At 40.3% G+C, this 20901-nt stretch overlaps 1 protein-coding gene and 1 non-coding gene across 2 annotated transcripts; one reads left to right on the top strand and one right to left on the bottom strand.

The window, feature by feature from the left end:
- Positions 1–1632: 1632 nt before the first annotated feature.
- Positions 1633–20535, bottom strand: LOC117025308 (isochorismatase domain-containing protein 1). The gene is made up of 5 exons (XM_033111186.1): positions 20162–20535; positions 9901–10020; positions 9591–9794; positions 7447–7563; positions 1633–2833 (listed from the first exon to the last, which is right to left on the bottom strand). The coding sequence occupies exons 1-5, from the start codon at positions 20468–20470 to the stop codon at positions 2687–2689; spliced, it is 897 nt and encodes a 298-aa protein (XP_032967077.1). The 5' UTR covers positions 20471–20535; the 3' UTR covers positions 1633–2686.
- LOC117025430 (small nucleolar RNA SNORA24) lies at positions 8733–8863 on the top strand. The gene has a single exon (XR_004423623.1). It is a non-coding gene; the product is annotated as a small nucleolar RNA SNORA24 (small nucleolar RNA).
- Positions 20536–20901: the final 366 nt, after the last annotated feature.

Raw genomic sequence — 20901 nt, 5'->3', positions numbered from 1 at the left:
CTCCCCTACCCCTGCTTAAAGGAAGCCACTGCTGACACGGGCTTTCCCTCTCACCTGATTGTGAGAGAAGTTAGGAGAGTGATAATATCAGCTCTCCCTCTTTAGCTCAACAACAAAGTTTTATCATGAGAGACTTATCCCCAGGAGGGTACACACCTTAAATAAGTCATCATAGGGCTTTCTGCTCCAGCTGTTTGCAGGCAGGCATAATTGGATTAAATCACCTTTGTGATATGATGGATGAGTTTCACAGACCGTAGATAATTTTTACTCCCTTGTATAATCAATAAAAGCCACCAGTCGGCCTGATTTTGCACTCCAGTCTTTCATGACTGTGAGACCCTTGGCCCTCTGAGATTCAACTACATTAAGTCTCTGTTTCTTTCTTAAAACTTAACCTAAAGCCACCCCTTCTCGTTCCCTCACTGCCCGTGTTGTGCTGGATGTGACAATACACTATTTTGCTTATGTTCACATATTCTTTATATCAGTTAAAAGAATTTTATCCTACAAAATTATAGACACTTCCAAATTCAAAGCTTAATATATTAAAATCAATTGTTTTCCTGTAATAATGAGGCCTTGTCACCCTGCTTTGCATAATGTGCAAAAAAAAGTGAGAAGGCAGAATTCACAATTATGTTACTCTGGACTTTAATACTGAATTGACATTCCTGAACCTCTGACGTAACTTGATTCACATTTACTGAGTTTATGATACATCGGATTTTGTACTAGACCATAAGTTTCCTAGGGGCATCTTTTCATCCTCAACACATAGCACAATGTTTAGAACTTAGTAGGTTCTCAAAATATGTTTCCAGAATGAGTATTAAAAATGCACAGGTCCTGCTTTCAAGGAGCTTACAATCTAGTGGGAAAGATGGGTTTTAGCCCAGGGAAGACCCATTTCAGACTTCTAACCTACAGAACTGTAAGATAAGAAATGTGTGTTGTTTCAAGCCACTAAGTGTGTGCTAACATGTTATAGTAGCCACAGAAAACTAATTCAGGGTCACAGCCTTGGTTTCAGCTCTGAAAGGCTTCACTGTGCTGGCATTTCGTGAGAAATGAAGGGTCTGTTGCAGCCAAAGAAAACAGGTGTTGTTAGTTAAATCCTTGCTTCTCAAAGTGTGGCCCCTTCTGTGCAGCACCAGTGGAAATGCAAAATGTCAGGCTCGACCCCAGATCTGCTGAACCAGAGTTAGCATTTTAACAAGATGCCCAGGTGATTTGCATTCATATTAAAGGTTGAGAAGCACTAAATTACATTTATTAAAAACTAAAGTGTGGAGAAATCTTTGATTCTTCTTTTCGACACACAAGTTTGCTGGAAATAAATATTTAAACATACCCACCCAAAGAAGAATGCTAAGTTGTTGTCTGTTACCACTGAAAAAAGAACAAGCATTTCTACCGCTCTGAAATCATGAAGAAGGCCCTTCAGTAAAATCCATTTACCCCTGCCTGCAAAAGAGTCTCCTTCTTTGAAATTCCCATGAGTTGAAAGATTATAAATGTCAGAAATTTTATATCTTTAAATAAGTATTAGAATCCCTGGAACAGTACTCACAGAGCCATGTTGTGGGGGACAAAATAATCTCATTCACATAAGACATTTTCTTTAATTATTTTAATATAAAAGACAGCAATGTTCTATATTTCACACACTATTTAAAAGTTTTAAAACCCTCTAATAAGTGTTTAATGAAAATAAATTTATTGAAGGGTAGCAATGACTACAAAATTAATACTATAAAATCATTACTGGTGCCATTATAATTGGAGGGTAGGTAGAGAAAATATCAAACAAAAATATGGTTTAACACTGCATTTTATCCAGCCTTTATCCTTTTGCTAAACCTTGTACATATTAGAAGATGTATTCAAGATGGTTGTACAGATAGTCAGCTAAAGTAATTATCTCAAGGATTTCAAACAGTCCTCTAGTAATTATATGGCATTGCAAATCATCCCACCGGTTTACAAAATTAAAACAAGCAATGACCCAATGAGTCCCTCTAGGAATAGATTCAGCTAAAAAAGAGAACATTAACAGAATTAGTGATGGTGACCAGAATAAGAAAATTAGCATAATCAAGAAAGATACATAATTATTCAACATAATTTCATCTGGTTAGATCAGTGCAACTCATTGTGTAAGTTGACTGCACTGTGAGGGAAAGGAGTAACAGGAATTCGAGTTCTATTCTTAAATTCTTTTTAAATTGAAATAATAATCCTATTTTAATCACCCTGTAAAGTAAAAACACTGAATCCACATTATAACATTGTTATAACATTATAACAATCTTACAATAATACAAAAGTCAAACTATTATCAATACATCTTTTTCTCTACAGTGCACAAAAGAAAATGTCACAAGAGTGCACTTTTGAAAGTTATCATCAATGTATACAGTATAGACAAACAGGCACCCCCATTATAATTTTATTTTTTTAATAAATAAAAGCACATTAAGAAAAAAGGTAAGCAGCACCTGAAGCCTTTGACGTTTGTAACTAAATACTAGTACCCGAATGGTCTAACTGGTTAAGTTTTACTAAGAGGCGCAAAAAAAGAGCCAATTTTCCACTTGACATTTTAATTCTAGTAGAGACAAGAGCTTGTCAGGTTGCAGTGCTGTCACCTGATGGTGAGGAGCGTACCAGTCCTTCAAATGTCCTATACTTTGGAAAGCAGACCCGACTCGGGAGCACTCGCCTTAATTAGATTCTGAATTTCCTTGAATTTTGGATGGTCTTTATCAGCCACCAGCTGTAGCAAAACAGCCTCACTGGTAGTCACTATGATCCCGGTTCGAGCAAGACGCTTAAAAAAATAAAAAGATGAAGACAAATCAAGAAGCAAGCATGAGAATGAACACCATAGTAAACCAGCAAAAAATAGCTTCGACAAAAGAATTAGTATCCTGTATTAAAATCAGGGTCCTGAGCCATACTATTAAATTCAGTGATGCAGATAGATTTTAAACCAGCCACATTACAAACCCATTATGGTTACTCTCAGTATTAATAACATGGGCTAGAAACAAGTGAAAGAAAACAGGCAGCCAATATTATGACTTCCACGTGCCAGGGATAGAAGGGAAATCAAAGCTGATGACTGTAAAACAATGCTTCTAATTTTTTGTGTGTCTCCACACATCTGACACAGAGCCTGTCTGTCCTTCCACTAAGTAAGAAATGACTGGTGGCAGAAGAGCCTCGCGTAAGGTTGAAGAACATGCCCCTGGATGATAACAGAACCACCACCACTGCCACAATCATCCACTTTTTTAGACTCACTAAACCAGAGTACAAAGTTTCACTGTCAGGTCAAAGAATGTCTTTGCCAAATTGCTCCAGGGGAAATCAAAATAAAGAATCAAGGACAGAAATCTCAAAGAGGGGGAGAAGGGAGACAGAAGAAAGAGGGAGGGAGGACAGCAAAAAGAGAAAGTGGAGGAAAAGGGGGCGGGGGCGGGAGGAGTGGGGTGAGAATTCCAGCGTAGAGATTCCTTTTCTGGACGTTGTGTGTTATCAGAAACCCTAGGCCAAAGAACTGGCCAACTGGCATCCCAAGAAACATCCACTGTAAGAACCATGGACAATGAGGTGCTTAAAAACTTCCCAGACAAGTCAGGGGAAAAACCCAGATCAGTCCCTCATCGTTAAGAGTCACCTGAATAGCCAGGGCATCCCTGTGGAGTGCAAGTCAGTCGTCCTTCAGATGGTTTTAGATCCACAGGCCCAACCTTCCCACTGGCAGAATCTTTCTTTTTATCGCCAAGGACGCAGAAGGGAGTATAAGCCGTAGCCGACTTATCAGAAAGCAAGCTTGGACCTCAGAACAAAAAGAGTGTGCAGAGCAGCTGACCAGAACTCAGCAGGGAAAAACACAGGAAAGAGGAAGATAAAAAGCAAGGCTGCTAGTGCCCTTTATGTTGGGGCAAATATCAGAAGGTCAGTTATTTCTGAGTTTTTTAAAGACTTCTGGAAATGAATTTCCTTCTCTTTGCTTTTCCGTCAACTCCTGACTATATCAAAACACGTAGAAATCTCAAAGGACTGCGTGCCTGCTTCAGAGAGAGGGCAGGGAATAACTCGAAGACGAGCTGCGGCTCAGCTGTGTGAACGTCCAGTCATGCCAGCCCAGCTCTCGCCCTCCCAGCTGGCTGGCCCGCGCTGACTTCTGTACCACTCAATCACTGCTGAATCGCTGGTTTTCAATATTAAGCCTGACTCTGAAACACACACTTGTCAGGGAAAGTGCTTTATATACTCCAAAATGCCAACAAAAGTCACTCATCTTTCGAGTTCCTTAGTGAGGCAGGAACTAGAAAGCTGTTCTCAGGTCTGAGGAAGAAATCCGATGACCCAGGAAGAAGCCAGCTTTCCCCAGAGCTCTGCTGACCCGAACCAGGTCCACTTGAGGCCAACAGCCCTCAGTGAGGCTGAGTCAGGTCACCGTGGCAGGCACGCGTCAGGCACAGAAACACATTTCAGTAAGCTGAAAGCTACACAATATTACGTGGCTTCAAGACTGAGATATGGCCAATACTGATTGGATTAAAATAATCCAGCCCAGAACCTGTGTTAGGGGAAGGTGGGGCTCACCTCACCAAAAGCAAAGTTTTCAGATGAGGCTAGAAGACCTTCCCATAGAGGCTGCCAGCCCCAACCAGAAAGGGTGCCTCCGCAGGGAGAGAACAGCAGCGGCTTTTCCCAACACTGGCTGGTTCCCGCCCACCACCCTGAGCTACGAGGACACCTATAACACTGGTCCCAAACTCACTGTCTTCCCTGGCCTACAAGGGGAATGAAAACTCCAGCTGTCTAACACAGGTACGTGGCGAACAGGATTCCGCAGTTCTTGCCTTACACTGGCAACATCGGTCCAACCAGGCCAACGGAAAGGAAAGACTGCTCTGGCCCAACTGAAAACTGCAAGAGCACAAAGCAGTGACAGCCTCAGAGAGGGCGGGAGTGGGGATGGAGGGTTGGGGGGAGACAAACCCATTAGATTTCCAAGCAACACTAACAACTCCCCAGAAGTACAAGGACATCAAGTCCAAGTGAGGGCTTTATTCTATTTTATCCTGCATTCACTCTACAATTGTTAGTTGAAAGCAACAACGCCTAACAGATGGCAGGTGCTCAAAATGTTTTTGTTGAATAAAGCACATACCACAGACCCTGGTGCACAAGTTTCAGTAATGGTTAACTATAAACTTTTTAGTATAATAACCTTAACAGGCAGTATGGAGGGTCAGTAATTATCTTCAGGCATTGTGTTCTAAAGGAATAGAGAAAGGGAACGGGCCAGGTTGCTATTTAACTTTCATAGTCATAGAATAAAAAAAACCAACACATTTCTCCCAATCTTGTAGGGGCAACTTAAAACACCTCCATATCAAATTTAGATGAAGAAGAAAAATGGGGAATGTGGCATACGTCCCCGCCATCACCACCTGACCTGCTTCTTTTTCCCCTTTCACCCCTGACACTTTAAACCAAGGCCACGCTGTTTTTGCTCCACGCTCTCCCAAAGCAACCCAGACCATATTCTTTCCTTCCCTCCTTAAAACTTCCCAGGACTAGCCCCTTCTGGGTCTTGGAAGCTAATACATGTGTCTACATTTCTGATAAGACTAACCTCCTGAAGATAACAACAGACAAAAACAACAACTAAAGCAGCAGCTAACATCTGACTGTTTACCGTGTCAGGCACTGCACTGAGTGCTATCTATACACGATCTCATTCAATCCTCACCAAAATCCTCCCATATGGTGGCTATTATGATTTCCATGTGAGGCACAGATAGTAGATAACATTCCCAGGACACAAATTCACAAAATGCTAGCACCTGCACTCAAATCTGTATTATCCCTCCACTGTTTGGCTCCTAGTCACTGAGGTTACAGACCACTTCTCAAAGAATAAGGTTCAGATGGTAAATAGCTGACCATGTTTTTGTTCTGAGTCTCATGAGAAGACAGAATCGCCAACAATTAGAATCTTCTGTAATAAATGTCATCATAAAGACATGACTGCAGAACAAAAGTCCTTGAAATGTCTTTACAAGCCAGGAGGATTTTTGTTTTTTGTATGTTTTTAGTTTTCATTTCCTTGGAAACACACTTCAAGTCTGGATCTCAGCATTAGCAGAAAGATAAATTATCCACAGAGGAAAAGAGCTGCTTGTCAAGACGGTGAGGCTCTGACAGTGGGAGTGTTTAAACTCAAAGTACTAAGGGATTTGGAAAGTGGAGGTTCGCTAACTCATGGCTTTAAGAACAGTTTAAAGATCTTTGCTGAGATGGGGAAAAGCAACACTCTGAACCTAACTATCAGAGAACCCAATGGTCCAAATGGACTTAAAAACAGTTAAACAAAATGAGTAATTACAAAATAGTATTCACTGCCTTAGGAATAAAATAGAGAAGGGACAGCCAACCAGGGCCTTAAAACAATTGCTGCTGCCACCCACCCACCTGCTTGTGCGTCAGTCCCCCCAAACCGACCTTCCTTCCTCATTTGCCCTACCTCACCACCCTAGGGAACACTTTAGGCTAAAGAGATGATTTAGCAATCCTATAAAGTGCTTCATAGGCCAGCTTGTACATGGAACACGGGAGGGTCTCAAAAAAAAAAATCTATTTTTCTCATTCTCAATAAAAATAATCAGAGAACTCAGCAACTGAATCCACACATACATTATTCTAAAAGTATTACTGAATTAGAATTAAATGGGCGAGAGAGAGAGAGAGAGAGAGAGAGAGAGAGAGAGAGAAAGAGAGAACACACCACAATATGGAGTGAATGTGTTAAAGGGTTATGTGGTAGTTTGCTTTTCAATGTCTGGGAACAGGAAATGCTTACGTAAGACTCCTGCTATGCAACACTGCGCAGAGATCACCACCACCCTGACATTCTAGTGCAAAGAGCCGTGAAACACTGTATGTGAGTGGCGTCCACACTCAGTGACACACCGCCTAGCCCCAGAAACTCAAGTCTGAGGAAACCAGATGTGAGGCTGAACCAGGCTTAGGCCCACTGTGCCTGGATTTGGCTAGATCTTGGCTGAGTTAAACCTAGGTGAGCTGTTTCTAATTTGCAAATCTCTAAATGCTTCAGATTAAGCTTACTGGAATACCTCTTAGTTCACACATTAACACTATACAGCAAACTTATGACAAAAGGTATAAGGTGTCACTAGTAATCTAGTCCTAAGGAAAAAGAAGATATAAGATAAGATATGGGGGTGAGACCTCAAATGTTCGTCAATGCACAGTCCAGACTCCAGGAAATCAATGAATCAGATACTTTTTGACCAAACTCAAATTTAAGAGGTCAATCTTTCAGTTGCTGTTAAATATTCAATGCTCTTCAAATTTATTCGGAAAAGTCATAAATGATTTATTTTAAAGCAGGACAGTTACCTCAAGAGCAAACATCCTGTCCATCATGCTTCTTGATGAGGTGGCGTCAGCAACAATATGAACCTCAATACCTCGGCCAACTAGTTCCAGAGCTGTTTGTTGGATGCACACGTGAGTCTAGTGGAAAAGTAAAAAATCGTATGTAGTAAGGCGGTCAACTAAAAGCATTTTACAAATGTGCAAGCACACATGAAGCAGAGAGAGCACTATATGTCTAACAACCTTGTGATACCTCTAGTTTTGTTTCTAACTTGCTCGGAGATTGTGGGCATAAACTGCATCTCTGGCTTTGGTTTCCTCCTTGTAAAGTTGGGAATTGGGGTACATCAACGTTCCTCACACTAGGAACCATGATCACATTCTTAGAGCTCTGTGATGTTTTAAAAGATATCCCTCTACAAGTATGTCACCTGGATGACCTTTATACAGCTGACGAGTACCACTCAGTTTTGATGCCACTCACAGGGGAGGTTATATGTGAATTCATACCAAGTGCTTAACACAAATAATGAGTCAGCAGTACTGCAGACTGAGAAAGTAGTGAGAAAGCTGAGTTGTTACATGGCATCCAGGAGGAAAGGTAGGCCAAGCTAAAAATAGCATGTGACACAGGCAAAAATACCCAGTCTATATCATTAGCAAATTATTATACAGGTTCCGTCTTTGTAAGTACTAACTTGTAACAACACATCATTAGCAGAAAATATAGAGTAAAAACATGCTCCAACAATAACTGTGTTATTACCAATGAAAGAACCAATAAAAGCATATTTCAATAATGCCATGATGCCAATAATGCCACGTATCTTACATGACAAGAGAGCTTTTATCTACTGACAGCTTATTAAAATTAGCACTGGAGGACAGCTCAAAGATGATTTTCCTTAGGCATGAGGTTTAATAATGATAAATGAGCAAAAAAAGTACAGATGTCAGCAACAGCATCTGGTGTGACATACTTATACGACAGGCTTTCTCTATATTATCACTGAAGTCAAAATACAGATATTTAACATACATCTAAACCCGAGACTACATCTTTCTACTATTAAAACCTACTACTATAAACCTACTACTGAAACATCGTAAATACATTAATATTCTTCTTTGGATTTCACTGTTTTTATACTTTTTTCATACTTTTTAAAATTTAGTTCAACAGTTGTTTATAAGCTATGAATAAGTACTTATATTCTGTTTGTGCATGTTCAAAAAAAATCAAACAAAAAAATCATTTTATTCAGTATTAGGAATCCATGAGTATTCTTTCCCTTTAAAAAGTTATGCTCCATGTATCTTTGGGACCTGTCAACTGTGGCAGTCTCCCTTCCTAGCCATGGAAGAGCATATTCTTGTTTATTGGCAAAGCTGTCCCCATTTAATTGGTATCAGATTCTGACTTGCACAAGTAACATTGTTAAAAAAAAAAAAAAAAAGTTATGTACAAGGGTGACCAGTTAGATCAGTTGGTTAGAGCGTGGAGCTAATAACACCAAGATTGCTGGTTCAATCCCCACAATGGGCCACTGTGAGCTGCGCCCTCCTTAAAATAAATAAATAAATAAATAAATAAATAAAAAGGTATGTACATAATTCAAATGTGAAGGACAATGAGTGACATGACTTCTAAGGTTCTTCTCAAGCAAAAATATGACCAAGGGGAAATCCTACAGCACATAAATAAAAAATTATGCCTTTGATGAAAATGTGTTCCAAAGGAGCAGTAAAAAGTAAAGGCCCAAGAATTCACCAACCTAAGATTCAAATCTAGCTCCACCCCCCAACAAGCTGTATGACCTTGAGCAAGTCACGCAGCATCTGTGTTTTAGTTTCCTCATATATGGTATGGGAAGACCAAGAAAACTTAGCTCAGAGGGTTGCTGTGAGAGTTTCATGAATTAAAACGTATATATATTAGGTTGGTGCAAAAGTAATTGCAGTTTAAAAGGTTAAAAATAATTGCAAAAACCGCAATTACTTTTATACCAACCTAATTTGGATCAGAGGCATGCTGATCAATCAATAACAAACGGCTATTTTTCATCATGATTACCACCTACACGTATTCTATATACAAAAATGCATTCTGGAATCAAGTTTTCTACAAATGATATCATGTCCAAAATATAACAAAACGTACTTACTTCCACTCCAAATAACACAACACTCCTGACTCCAGGAATCTCTGCTAATGCCGCTTCTACTTCAGGTAATACCATTGAAAACTTGGTCTTTGGAAGTACCAGTTTTACACCTGTTAAATCAATTTCTTGAACAGTGCTTCCAAGACCTTTAGGGTACTGTTCTGTTACGATAACAGGAATTCCTAAAATCCGGGCCCCTTGTAACTGCAAAACAAAACAAAACCCACAAAGATAATTAGCAATATACGTATGTGTGTATATATGAATGTGTATTATGCTTCAGTGAATTGGAAAAAATAAACAAGCATACCAATCTTTGTCCCACACTGATAATATCCCCAAAATACTTGATGGCTGGTCTGAACCTTTCCTGCATATCACAGCAGAAAAACACAGTGCTTGAAGGTGTAAGATTTCCCAGGGTAGTGAGCTGAGAAAAAAGAAAACAATGATTTAGTACTCATTGCATAACACAATGACATTTAGTTTCAGTGGAGGTCAATAAAGGAAGAAAAATGTTCCTACTGTTTGACCCTGTAAGTCAATTTTTGTAACTATTAACCAAAAGAAATTATCTGAATTACAGAAAAAAAAAGATCCATGAAGATGTTCACTGAATTGCTTTTAATAGTGAGAATTAGTAATAAATCCAGGATCAACAATACAGAAATGATTTCACAAATTTTAACATATTCACATGGAAAACATTTTTTAGCCAATTAAAATAACACATGTATATGTTTTCAAAGAATTTGTCCCATCTAAGAAGAAATATTCATAATCTAATGTGAATTTTAAAAACAGAGCACAGTTCAATGGTATTTCAGTAACGTAAAAATATGAATAAAAAGTAGAAGCTAATATATGAAAATAATAACAAATGGTTATATATTATAGTTAGGGTTGTTGGTAATATTTTTTTCTTTATACCTTTCTTATCCATATACCTACCTTTCTATCTATATAATATTTATTCTTTTTATTAAATGTATTGGGGTGACATTGGTTAGTAAAATTATATAGGTTTCAAGTATACAATTTTATAACACATAATCTGTACACTGCATTGTGTGTTCACCACCAACAGTCGGTTCTCCTTCCATCACCATGTATTTGACCCCCTTTACCTTCTTTCCCCACCTCCACCATCTGGTAACCAGTAAACTGTTGTCTGTGTCCATTAGTTTTTGTTTGATTATTTGTCTTGTTTGTACTTTTTTATATTTTCCAAGTGCTATTTAAAAACATTTTCTGGATGTCATTTTAAAAATATGTATTACTTTTATCATCAGAAAAAAAAAGTCACAATAGTAAAAAACATAAACTTGATGATGGCATTGTTTACACATAAAGAGTTAAATTTAAAGTAATCTGTAGCAGAGACCATGGAACATAAAACTAAAAAAGCAACAGAAACAAATCCACAATTATTGCTATAATCAAGATAGAAATATTAAGATACTATTCTCAAGAGTAATTTCTTAGAGTTCACAAAAATGTAATGAAATCATGCCAAGCGCATCACAACTGTTAAATGGACAGACATAAATTTGACATCTGCATTTTAAAACATATTTATCACAATTGGGAAACTCAATGAATTAAGATGAAAATTGGGTATTCGATTACCAAGAGTTTACATTAATTGCTGTGACTGGTCTACTCTAACAACTTGGGCCTAATATGGTTCTACCAAATAGTGAAAATCACTATTGAATATAAGAATTAATTTCACTGAACTCTTAAAAGTCCATGGTGCTTTTCTTTCTACCTTCTCAAATTACAGAAAGCTCTGTAAAGCATGCAATCTGGTTCTGAATGAAACCACACCACTACTCTCACTAGTCACCTCTTAAACCTTCATTCTACTTATCCTGTTTTGCTCTCTCACCACCCATGGATGATGATTACTAGTAATTTTCTAGAGGAACCGGTGTCCCGATTACATGGTGGTGACTTCACCACCAGCCTGGCCCTAGACTCTGCCTTAGTACCCTGCACACAGCATACTCTTAGGAAACAATTACTACAGGAATTAAGTGAATCATTAAAAGGAATCTTTTATCCTTAATACCGTGTTTCCCGAAAATAAGACCTAGCCAGACAATCAGCTCCAATGCGTCTTTTGGAGCAAAAATTAATATAAGACCTGGTCTTATTTTAATATAATATAATATAATAATATAATATAATATAATATGACATAATACTGGGCAGAATAGAATGTAATACTGGGTCTTACATAAGACAGGGTCTTATATTAATTTTTGCTCCAAAATACACATTAGAGCTGATTGTCTGGCTGGGTCTTATTTTCGGGGAAACATAGTAGTATGACTATTCTAATCAGTTTGCACTTTATTTACCTACGCCCTGGTCTGAGGGACTCTGGCACTTCAGTCTCCCTCTGGTACTAACTCTACAGATGTGCACTGACCGACCACGTGCCATCCAACACCAAGTTCATGTCAGACAGAACGAGTGCCATCTGTAATTCTAACACTATATGTAAGGTTTTCCTACTTTGCCAATCAAGTATGATTAAAATAAATATTCAAGGATCTTAAATTATATATTCTATCTCTGACTGTTTCCTTACTTAAATTTTTAATGCAAAGATTATGTCTCCATTTTGGTCATTTTCAAAAGCAGTGAAAATGATGTGTATATGAGTACTCAGGACTATTTTTAAAAGAATCACTATTTATGTCTATGTATTTTAAATTCGCAGTAAACGTTAAATCTTGGCTACAAGGCTCAAAATCTATGTATTTTAAACACATCCACAATGTATTTAGGGCTCACTATAAAAAGCAGTTCACCTGCAACTGGCCTGTTTCAAATTATAGTAATGCAACTGAGTCAATCTCACCATTCTACTACATGTGAAAACCAGCAAGCATGCAAAATAAAACTCCTGGGCTGCTGCATAAGTGTGTTGGATGGCCATGCAATTAGCATACAGCTTATACTTGCTTAGATCTCCAGCTCTCAGATCTTATCTCAGACTGTACTGACTATAATCAAGATAGAAATATTAAGATGCTATTCTCAAGAGTAATTTCTTAGAGTTCACAAAAATGTAATGAAATGATGCCAAACACATCACTACTGTTAAATGGACAGACATAAATTTGACATTTGCATTTTTAAACATATTTATCACAATCAGGAAACTCAATGAATTAAGATGAAAATTGGGTATTCGAGTACCAAGAGTTTCGAATACATTCCCAACAAGTTTGGCTGTTTGGATTCTAAATTCCCAGGTTATAAACAGCAAATGAGAAAGGAAACTGCTGGAGACTGGCAAACTGACAGCAGCAAGAAATGATAGCCAACAGAGAAAAGATTCAAAATACAATAAAAGCAGATCAAAACTTAACTCGTTCTATAATCTAGACCTCTAGTGAAGGAGTAACAAGCTGGATATAACTTATAAATTGGGACATCATTTTAGCACACTCATTAAGAAAATGTTAAATTATCTAATATTTTAGAACTACAATATAAAATGGTCAAAATATTTGGGACATTTGAAGGAATAAAACCTTACACAGAAATCCTAAACATTCAGAGTTGTGGTCTACTGGGGTTCCTGTTACCTGGTGCTTCCCTGTACCTCATTTCAGCAGTGAGGTATACTTTTTTGTGTAGGAGATCACATCAGATATATGTCATACTAGACACAGATTGAGATCAGAAAATGCACCCCTAAAATACTCACCACCCTGCAAAATCTTTCTAGTCTAGGAACTCATCATCTATAAACCCTCCGTAAACAAAGAAAAAAACCATAGAGATAAGGTGGCAAGGCACATTTTTATCCAGCAATAACTGGTTATAATTCAGTGAATCAAAAATGCCTAGATATTCTCCTCTCAAGGAGATGGAGTTTAACTCCCAGCACCCCTAAATGTGGCCTGCACTTCGTAATAATCTGCTACCTCAAAGTGGAGTATGAAGGGAGGAGGGTAACTTTACCCTCCTGGCAAAATCTGGCAAATACTGCCTCAACCAGATTAAGGTAATCAATAATATCAAGTTGATGGTACCGTGTTTTCCCCAAATAAGACCCAACTGGACCAGCAGCTCTAATGTGTCGTTTGGAGCAAAAATTAATGTAAGACTCGGTACTGTATTGTATTGTGTTGTATTATATTGTATTATTATATTATACTATACCTGGTCTTATAGTATATTAAAATAAGACTGGGTCTCATATTAATTTTTGCTCCAAAAGACACATTAGAGCTGATGGTCCGGCTAGGTCTTATTTTCGGGGAAACACGGTATGTAGCCTTGCTGTAACGTAATGAGAATGACCTTCATGATCTTCCTCTCAAAACCCCACAACTCCAATCTATGTATAAAAAAAAAAATCAGATAAACCAAAACTGAGGTACATGCTACCACAATATCTGACCAGCACTTCTCAAAACTGTCAAGATCATCAAAAACAATGCAAGTCTGAGAAACTGTCATAGCCCAGAGGAGCCTAAGGAGACATGACAACTAAATGTAATTAGTACCTTGGATTGGACCCGGGAACAGAAAAGGGTATTAGGGAAAAGCTACTGAAATTTTAACAAAGTGTGGAGCTCAGTTAATAGTAATGTACCAATACTGGTGCCTTAGCTGTGAGAAATATGCTACAGTAACGTAAGATGTTAATAAGAGGGGAAGCTCGATATTGGTATAAAACTCTGTGCTATCTTTGCTGTAACTCTAACATTATTCTAAAATAAAAAGTTTATTTTAAAAAATGGTCTCCCTATGCTATAGTAGTTGGGGAAAAAGGTATTACTTTATGAATAAGCTCCAAGTCTTATAAGCCAAAAGAGGCTTTGAGGCTACAAAAAATAAAAATAAAAAACCCCAAATCAAACCAAAAAACCCCCTAACCATATCTAACCAACACCCCCACCCCTTCACTAATCTGTATGAATTCCAAAAGCTGTTGTTAAATTACACACTGACTATACTTCAGGGACTTCTTACTCATGAATTTCTCTTAAAACAAAACCTTGTGGTTAACTAAAAATACTGTTCATAGCCATTTACATCTTGCAACTGCAATACAGCAAATTAAAAGTGGACTTGACCAAGTGCCATCACAAATAAAAGTGTAGCAATTACAGATCAATGTACGTTCAAGAAGCATGAAGAAATCACATTTAAAAAATATGTGTGTATACACACACACACACACACACCTTCACATATCTATATATCTACACATATCCATACATAAATAACACATACTAGGCCGGCCCAGTGGCTCAGGTGGTTGGAGCACCATGCTCCTAACACCGAGGTCGCCGGTTCGATTCCCACATGGGCCAGTGAGCTGCGCCCTCTACAGCTAAGACTGTGAACAACGGCTCTCCCTGGAGGTTGGCGTGAGCTGCCGGGCTACCGTGTGCTGCCATGAGCGGCCGGTGGCCAATGTGAGTGGCCAGCAGCCATTGTGAGCAGCTAACCGAGGACTGACCATCTCAGTGCGGGGAAGCGCAAGGCTCACAATACCAGCATGGGCCAGGGAGCTGTGTCCTACACAACTAGACTGAGAAACAATGGTTTGAACCGGATTGAGGGGGTGGTGGAGGTGGCAGAGGGGGGGGAAATTAGTTAAGATGAGGTCATACTGAAGGAGGGTGGATGCCTCGTTCAATATGACTGGCATCCTTATAAAAAAGGGATATTTGGACAGAGTGACCTTGTGAACAGGAAGGCAGAGATCAGTGTGATGTATCTATGAGCCGAACAATGCCCAAGATTACCAGCAAATTACCAAAAACCAGGACAGAGGCATGGAACGGATTTTCCCTCACAACCCCGAAGGAACCAACCCTGGGCTCTAGCCTAACAGAACTGGGAAGAAAATAAATTTCTGTTGTGTAAGCCACTAAGTGTGTGGTACTTTGGAACAGCAGCCCCTCAGTCAACTACTACAGTGAGTAAAATGTGTATCTTTAGGAATGACTAAAGTTTGGAATTGTAAATGTGATGTTTTCAAAATGTTGGTAGTCTATTACAGTCACAAAATAGGAATGATCTGCTTGGGTGAAAGTCCAGAAAAGGACATGGGGCATCATTATTTCACTCAGAAGTGTTTTTAAGGAAATCCGATTACCCAGCTACAGTTAAGACCTTGTTCCAATACTGACTCACTTAAAACAGAAGTTGGTGTGATGATTTCCCCGGGTTACAAGGCTCCCTACACAGCCCAGCCCATGGACATTAGAATCTGAGTCCAAATCTCAATTTCACTAATTTCAGATACATTAAATTAGGCCAATACATTATTATCTCCAAACAGCAGTTTCTTAATCTGTAACAAAGCAAGAAAAATAGTATCTACCTCACAGGGCTATTTCAAGGATTTAATGAGCTTCATGTAATCAATCAATAAATACATTAGGCTATTGTGTTATCTCTCGTATAGGAAACATACACCACACTCTGAAGTTCAGCATGTTAAAAAACTTTTTGTGTAATGAGGTTAAAAATACCATTTACTACTAAGATCCATATATATGTGTGTGTGTGTGTGTATATATATATATATACACACACATACATATATTACACAGATATATACACACACACTAATATTGCCTAACTTGTTAACATAGGCTGCAGAATTATGACTCATAAAGTAGATTTCCAAATGTCACCAAAATACTTAAACCATTACATGATCTGTTTCTGGCAAAACAGGTTTTAGGCTTTTTAATTTAGGCTGCCAAATAATATTTATTTCTACCTGCTCCTCCCATATGCTCCCATAGTAACGACTGCATACTAAAAAGTCACCCATTTCAAATTAGCAAGGCCAAGGGGGAGCAGATTCCTTTTCCTCTTCTTTCCAAACCTTGCCTTCTCTCTCTTCCCACCATGAACTCTCGAGTCTCTTCTAGCTATAAAATGTCCACACCCCTGTATAAAATAGTAACAGTAGTAATAAACTTCTAAGTGAAAGCTGGGGCCAAATCCCTTCCCAACTAACAATCTCAGGAAAAGGTCAAAATAACCTTCCCAGGGAAGCCCTTATCTTTTGCCCACACAAAGCTGTCAGAGCCTTCCCTCCTCCGTACTAAAGCAAAATCCTCTCACTGGCATCCTTCTCACAACTACATCTTCCTCTCTTCTATTTGGGCTCTGCTTTCCCTGGTGACAAGCTGGAAAACACACTGGTGGAGGTATGATATCAAATTTACATGAGTTTCCAGAGATGAATGTTTCCATTAGTTAAAACTTGAGAAATTCCATTTGAAAAATTAAAACTTGTAAGTCATAAATATGACCTAAATTCCCACTGCATAATCCTCTCATTTACATTTCTTCTGCATCTCAAAATTCCTCTGACTTCAAGCATTCTGACAAAGCTAAAGACACATAAACCATGCTTGAAACAAGAGCTGTTCGGCTACCTGAGCTGTCAGCAGACCTTGATCACTTTGACAGACTATTTCATAAAAGAAGACACTAAAAAGTTACTATAGGCTAATATTGGCAATGGGGGTCTTAAAGATCTGTCCCCATAGAACCACTAACCAAACGTGGGTGCAGACAGTGTGGCACAAGCAACCACCGTGTTTTACAAGGTCACTAGCAATGGCAGTCAGAACAAACATGAAAGCAAACTTAGACCCCTATGGAAATGGAGAATATATTCTAGAATACATAGTGTGTGACCCAGGGTCATGGAGGCTCTAAGGCTATGTTTGGAGAAATAACAAGTCACATTATTTAAGCAGTGGACGACATGTGGCCAAACTTATGTTCTTTGTCCCTGCCTCTGGGAGAAGGGGCCTACCACCCCAGTAGCGTGGCCTCACCAATGGGCCACCTTGAATCTTCCTACATGGTAGGCATCTATTCCAAAGAATGATGAATAGCATCAAAACAAATGACTTTACAAGTTCAAGTTGGTGGCCTATTTTCCATTCAGCTTGATATTTTCATTAAGCATAAAAAAGAAAACATGAATGCTACAGTCAGTTATAACGGAGGTCCTTCACATACTTTTGTACATCCACCACGGAACCTTGGCAATCCCCTGTATGTTCTGCTCTTCTACAGAACGAGAATCGGGTCTTATTCACATTTGCATTCGCTGTGCCAGACACTTATAGCTGCCACCCAAACGTCTGTAGAAAGAACTCTAGCATAAAATGTTCATGTCTCTAGGATTATAAGCTGGGTTCCAAAAAACATACAGTAAAATGGTCACGAAAAGAAATATCTTTTCTTTCTCTTCTGAGAGTATATACACACATATATACATATATATGCATATATTATGTTTTCATATAGATATAAATAGGTATCAGAATAGGTATATGGATATATGTGGGGAGTGTGTACCTATGTGTGCGTGTGCGTGTATCCCTCCACGTTATCTATTTTTAAGCTGGGGGAGGCACCTGGCTGAAGAAATCAAAATATAAGATTACTAAAATGAGATGACATAAAAGAAAAATATTTTAAAATATTTAAGAATATATAAAGTATTATATAACAGATATTTAAGAATTCTTGGACTATTTAGTGAAAAAAAATTTTTTTAAAGAATGGTACAGAGTAGTGCTATTATTGTAATTATTTTAAATATCACCACAAAAAATTATCTCCTATACCAAGCGAAATGTTTCAAAAGCCACGAGTGACCTGAATTGTATAATACCTTTTGAGAATGTACAAGACATTTCAAATATACACATATGCATTATTCATTTCCAGAATGTTTAATTACAAAGAGTTGTCAGACACAGGCTTTGGATTTTTCAAAAAAAAAAAAAAAATCCTACCTTGGAGGAGGAAAAAAACCTTACAGATGTGCGTGGAGGGTGGTGCTACTTTGGCATAACATCTTAATAGGTAGCAGCCCACCCGCCCTCCCAACCCCTACAGCAAATCATCACACAGAAGTCTGAGTCCTCAGGATAGCTCTTGACCTCCTCAGTTGGTATTTGGATTCTTGCCTTTATTAATGGATTTGTCAAAGGTGCATCCAACTTCTTAGGTATTTTGGCAGCAATAATCTAAATAGACGGACAAGGCAGGCTGCAGAGAGGTGTCAGCCTTTTTTTAATTTAATTTTTTATTTTTTTTAATTCATTTTTCAATTATAGGTGACATACAGTATTATATTAATTTCAGGTGTACACATCGTGATGACATTTACACACCTTACGACGTGATCACCCCAGCACATCTAACACTCATCTGGCACCACATATAGTTATTACACTATTATTGACTACATTCCCTATGCTATCCTTTACACTCCCGTGACTGCCATGGAAACTCCTGAAGACATAAAAATGGGGAGTAGTAAACACCACCAAATTCTCCATAAGGACAGCAGGATAAATTCTGGGGTAATAGAGACCATCTGCCTCCCTCTAGACTCTCCAGGGTTGGCAGTGGACTCTCAAGGCCTTTGTCCTCTGAACAGGAACTTTATCCAGGTTAAAGTACCTGCTTTGGAAGCTTCTGGCAAGGGTGTTAGAGTGAGAGGAAACAAGACCAATTCCACTGCCTACGGCGGCTGAAAAAAAAAACCTAGAGACCAATCCTCAGAAAACACTTGAATATTAAAATGCCTTCGAACTCTGAATCCCACATTCCAATTGGGCCTCCTGAAGAAACGGCTTATCAATTTCTCGACTAAAGAAAAAATGTTGATGGTGTGATATCTAAAGTATACCTTTATGTTTTCTTTTTAAAAATATAAATCCTCCAGTGAATCCTCTGAAGGTAGAAAGAGGACAGGAGACCTGACCCACTGTAGTATTAGAGCACAGCTTTTAAAAGAATATCTAAAAGATGTGAGATAGTCCTGAGGTGTAACAACTTTCTCAGCCAGCACGACCAGGAAATCATGGTCTGGCTGAAGTTGATCTTTAATAAGGCGTTGCAGTCCTGGAGTCAATCGACTTCTTCAATGTAGGCGACGCGTGTATATAATCAATCAACAGATTCAGGTGACAGGTACTAGGAAGAGGCTCAGGAAAGGTTACTTCACTTAAGGTTAGGGAGGCTTAAGGTCAGGAAATTGAAAGCTGGGGAAGAGGAGGGGGAAAGGGTCTGACTCCTTGAAGTTTGTGTTCCCGCAAGCGGTGAACACAACTCCGTGTAACAAACCCTAAGGCCAATACTCCTCACAATCTCTTCCCCCCGTGCTGCATCACCTCGACATAAAAACACAGCCACTACTGCACAGCCTTTCGGTTACGCAGGAGGCTGGGACTCGGTCCTGGCACACAAAGCGGATGCGGGCGGCTGAGGACCACACACGTGGGGGCGTTCGCGCGCGCCGCCACCAGCTGGGAGGCCCACGCCCCCGCCTCGACCGAGGACAGCTGGTGACCGTCACCTCCGGACCGGCACATTCTCTGGGCCGTCTCCGAGGCTTGCGATAGCGACGCGACCCTTCCAAGCTGGCGAGGCGCGCAGGGCCCGGGCGGCGCGGGGCACCTGAGGAGCGCAGCGGGGACAGGGACGCACGGGGACCGGGAGCAGCGGTGGGGCGCGCAGCCTCCCCCACCGGCAGGACCCACCTGAATCTGCAGGGGCACCAGGCGCACCTTGCAGCGCTCGCTCACCGCGAAGCCCTTGGGCAGGTCCACGTACTGGCCCCACTCCTCCGCGAAGAGCTGCACCACGAATTTGCGGTGCATGTCGAGCTGGTCGCCGTAGAGGCTGAGGAACTTCTGGATGAGCAGCTCGTAGCCCGCGCCGTGCGGCACGGACGAGGGCCGCGCAAAGACCGAGAAGCAGAAGAGCACTGGGACCGTGCCCGACGGCGCCCCCGCGCCCACGCCGCCGCTGTTGGGGAGCGCTGGGACCGCCGCCTCCGTCGCCGCCATGTTCCCCCGAGCGTCTGCCAGCTCCGAGGCCGCCGAGCCGCAGACACTGCCGGCCGCTGCGGCCCCGCCCCTCCGCGCCGCCCGCTCGCCAGCCCGCTCGGGGAGGCGAGGGGGCGGGTCCTCTTCCCGCTGGGGTGGAGGGCGGACGCACCCGAGGGCTGGGCGCTGGGGCGCGGGTGCGCGCGCGCGCGAGGGAGCGAGCGCCTGCGCCCGCCTCCGGATCGCCCTCTCCGACCTTTGGCTGCTGCGGGGCCGCCTCTCCGAGAGGTTTGGGGCACCCCTTCCATCCGGCTCCGCCCACCTTAGAATGAGTGGTGTTTTCTGAGAGTTTGGAGTTGTACTTGGGGACACAGGCTGCCAGAACCTGCTGGGAGGAGTTACCTGTTGATCCTGTCGCAGAGGCAAGCAGTCCTCCTCGGAGATAGCAGTAA

The sequence above is a fragment of the Rhinolophus ferrumequinum genome, chromosome 7, assembly GCF_004115265.2.
Source record: "Rhinolophus ferrumequinum isolate MPI-CBG mRhiFer1 chromosome 7, mRhiFer1_v1.p, whole genome shotgun sequence".
Taxonomy (NCBI): domain Eukaryota; kingdom Metazoa; phylum Chordata; class Mammalia; order Chiroptera; family Rhinolophidae; genus Rhinolophus; species Rhinolophus ferrumequinum.
Note: the sequence above shows the minus strand (reverse complement) of the source record. Positions and strands in the feature narration are given on the sequence as shown.

Coding starts and splice junctions, on each gene's coding strand:
- LOC117025308 (XM_033111186.1), bottom strand. CDS start 20,470: ATGGCGGCGACGGAGGCGGCGGTCCCAGCGCTCCCCAACAGCGGCGGC. Junction 10,021..20,161: donor TGGTGCCCCTGCAGATTCAG/GTGGGTCCTGCC, acceptor CTTTTTTCTCAG/CTCACTACCCTGGGAAATCT. Junction 9,795..9,900: donor TCAGTGTGGGACAAAGATTG/GTATGCTTGTTT, acceptor TTTGTTTTGCAG/TTACAAGGGGCCCGGATTTT.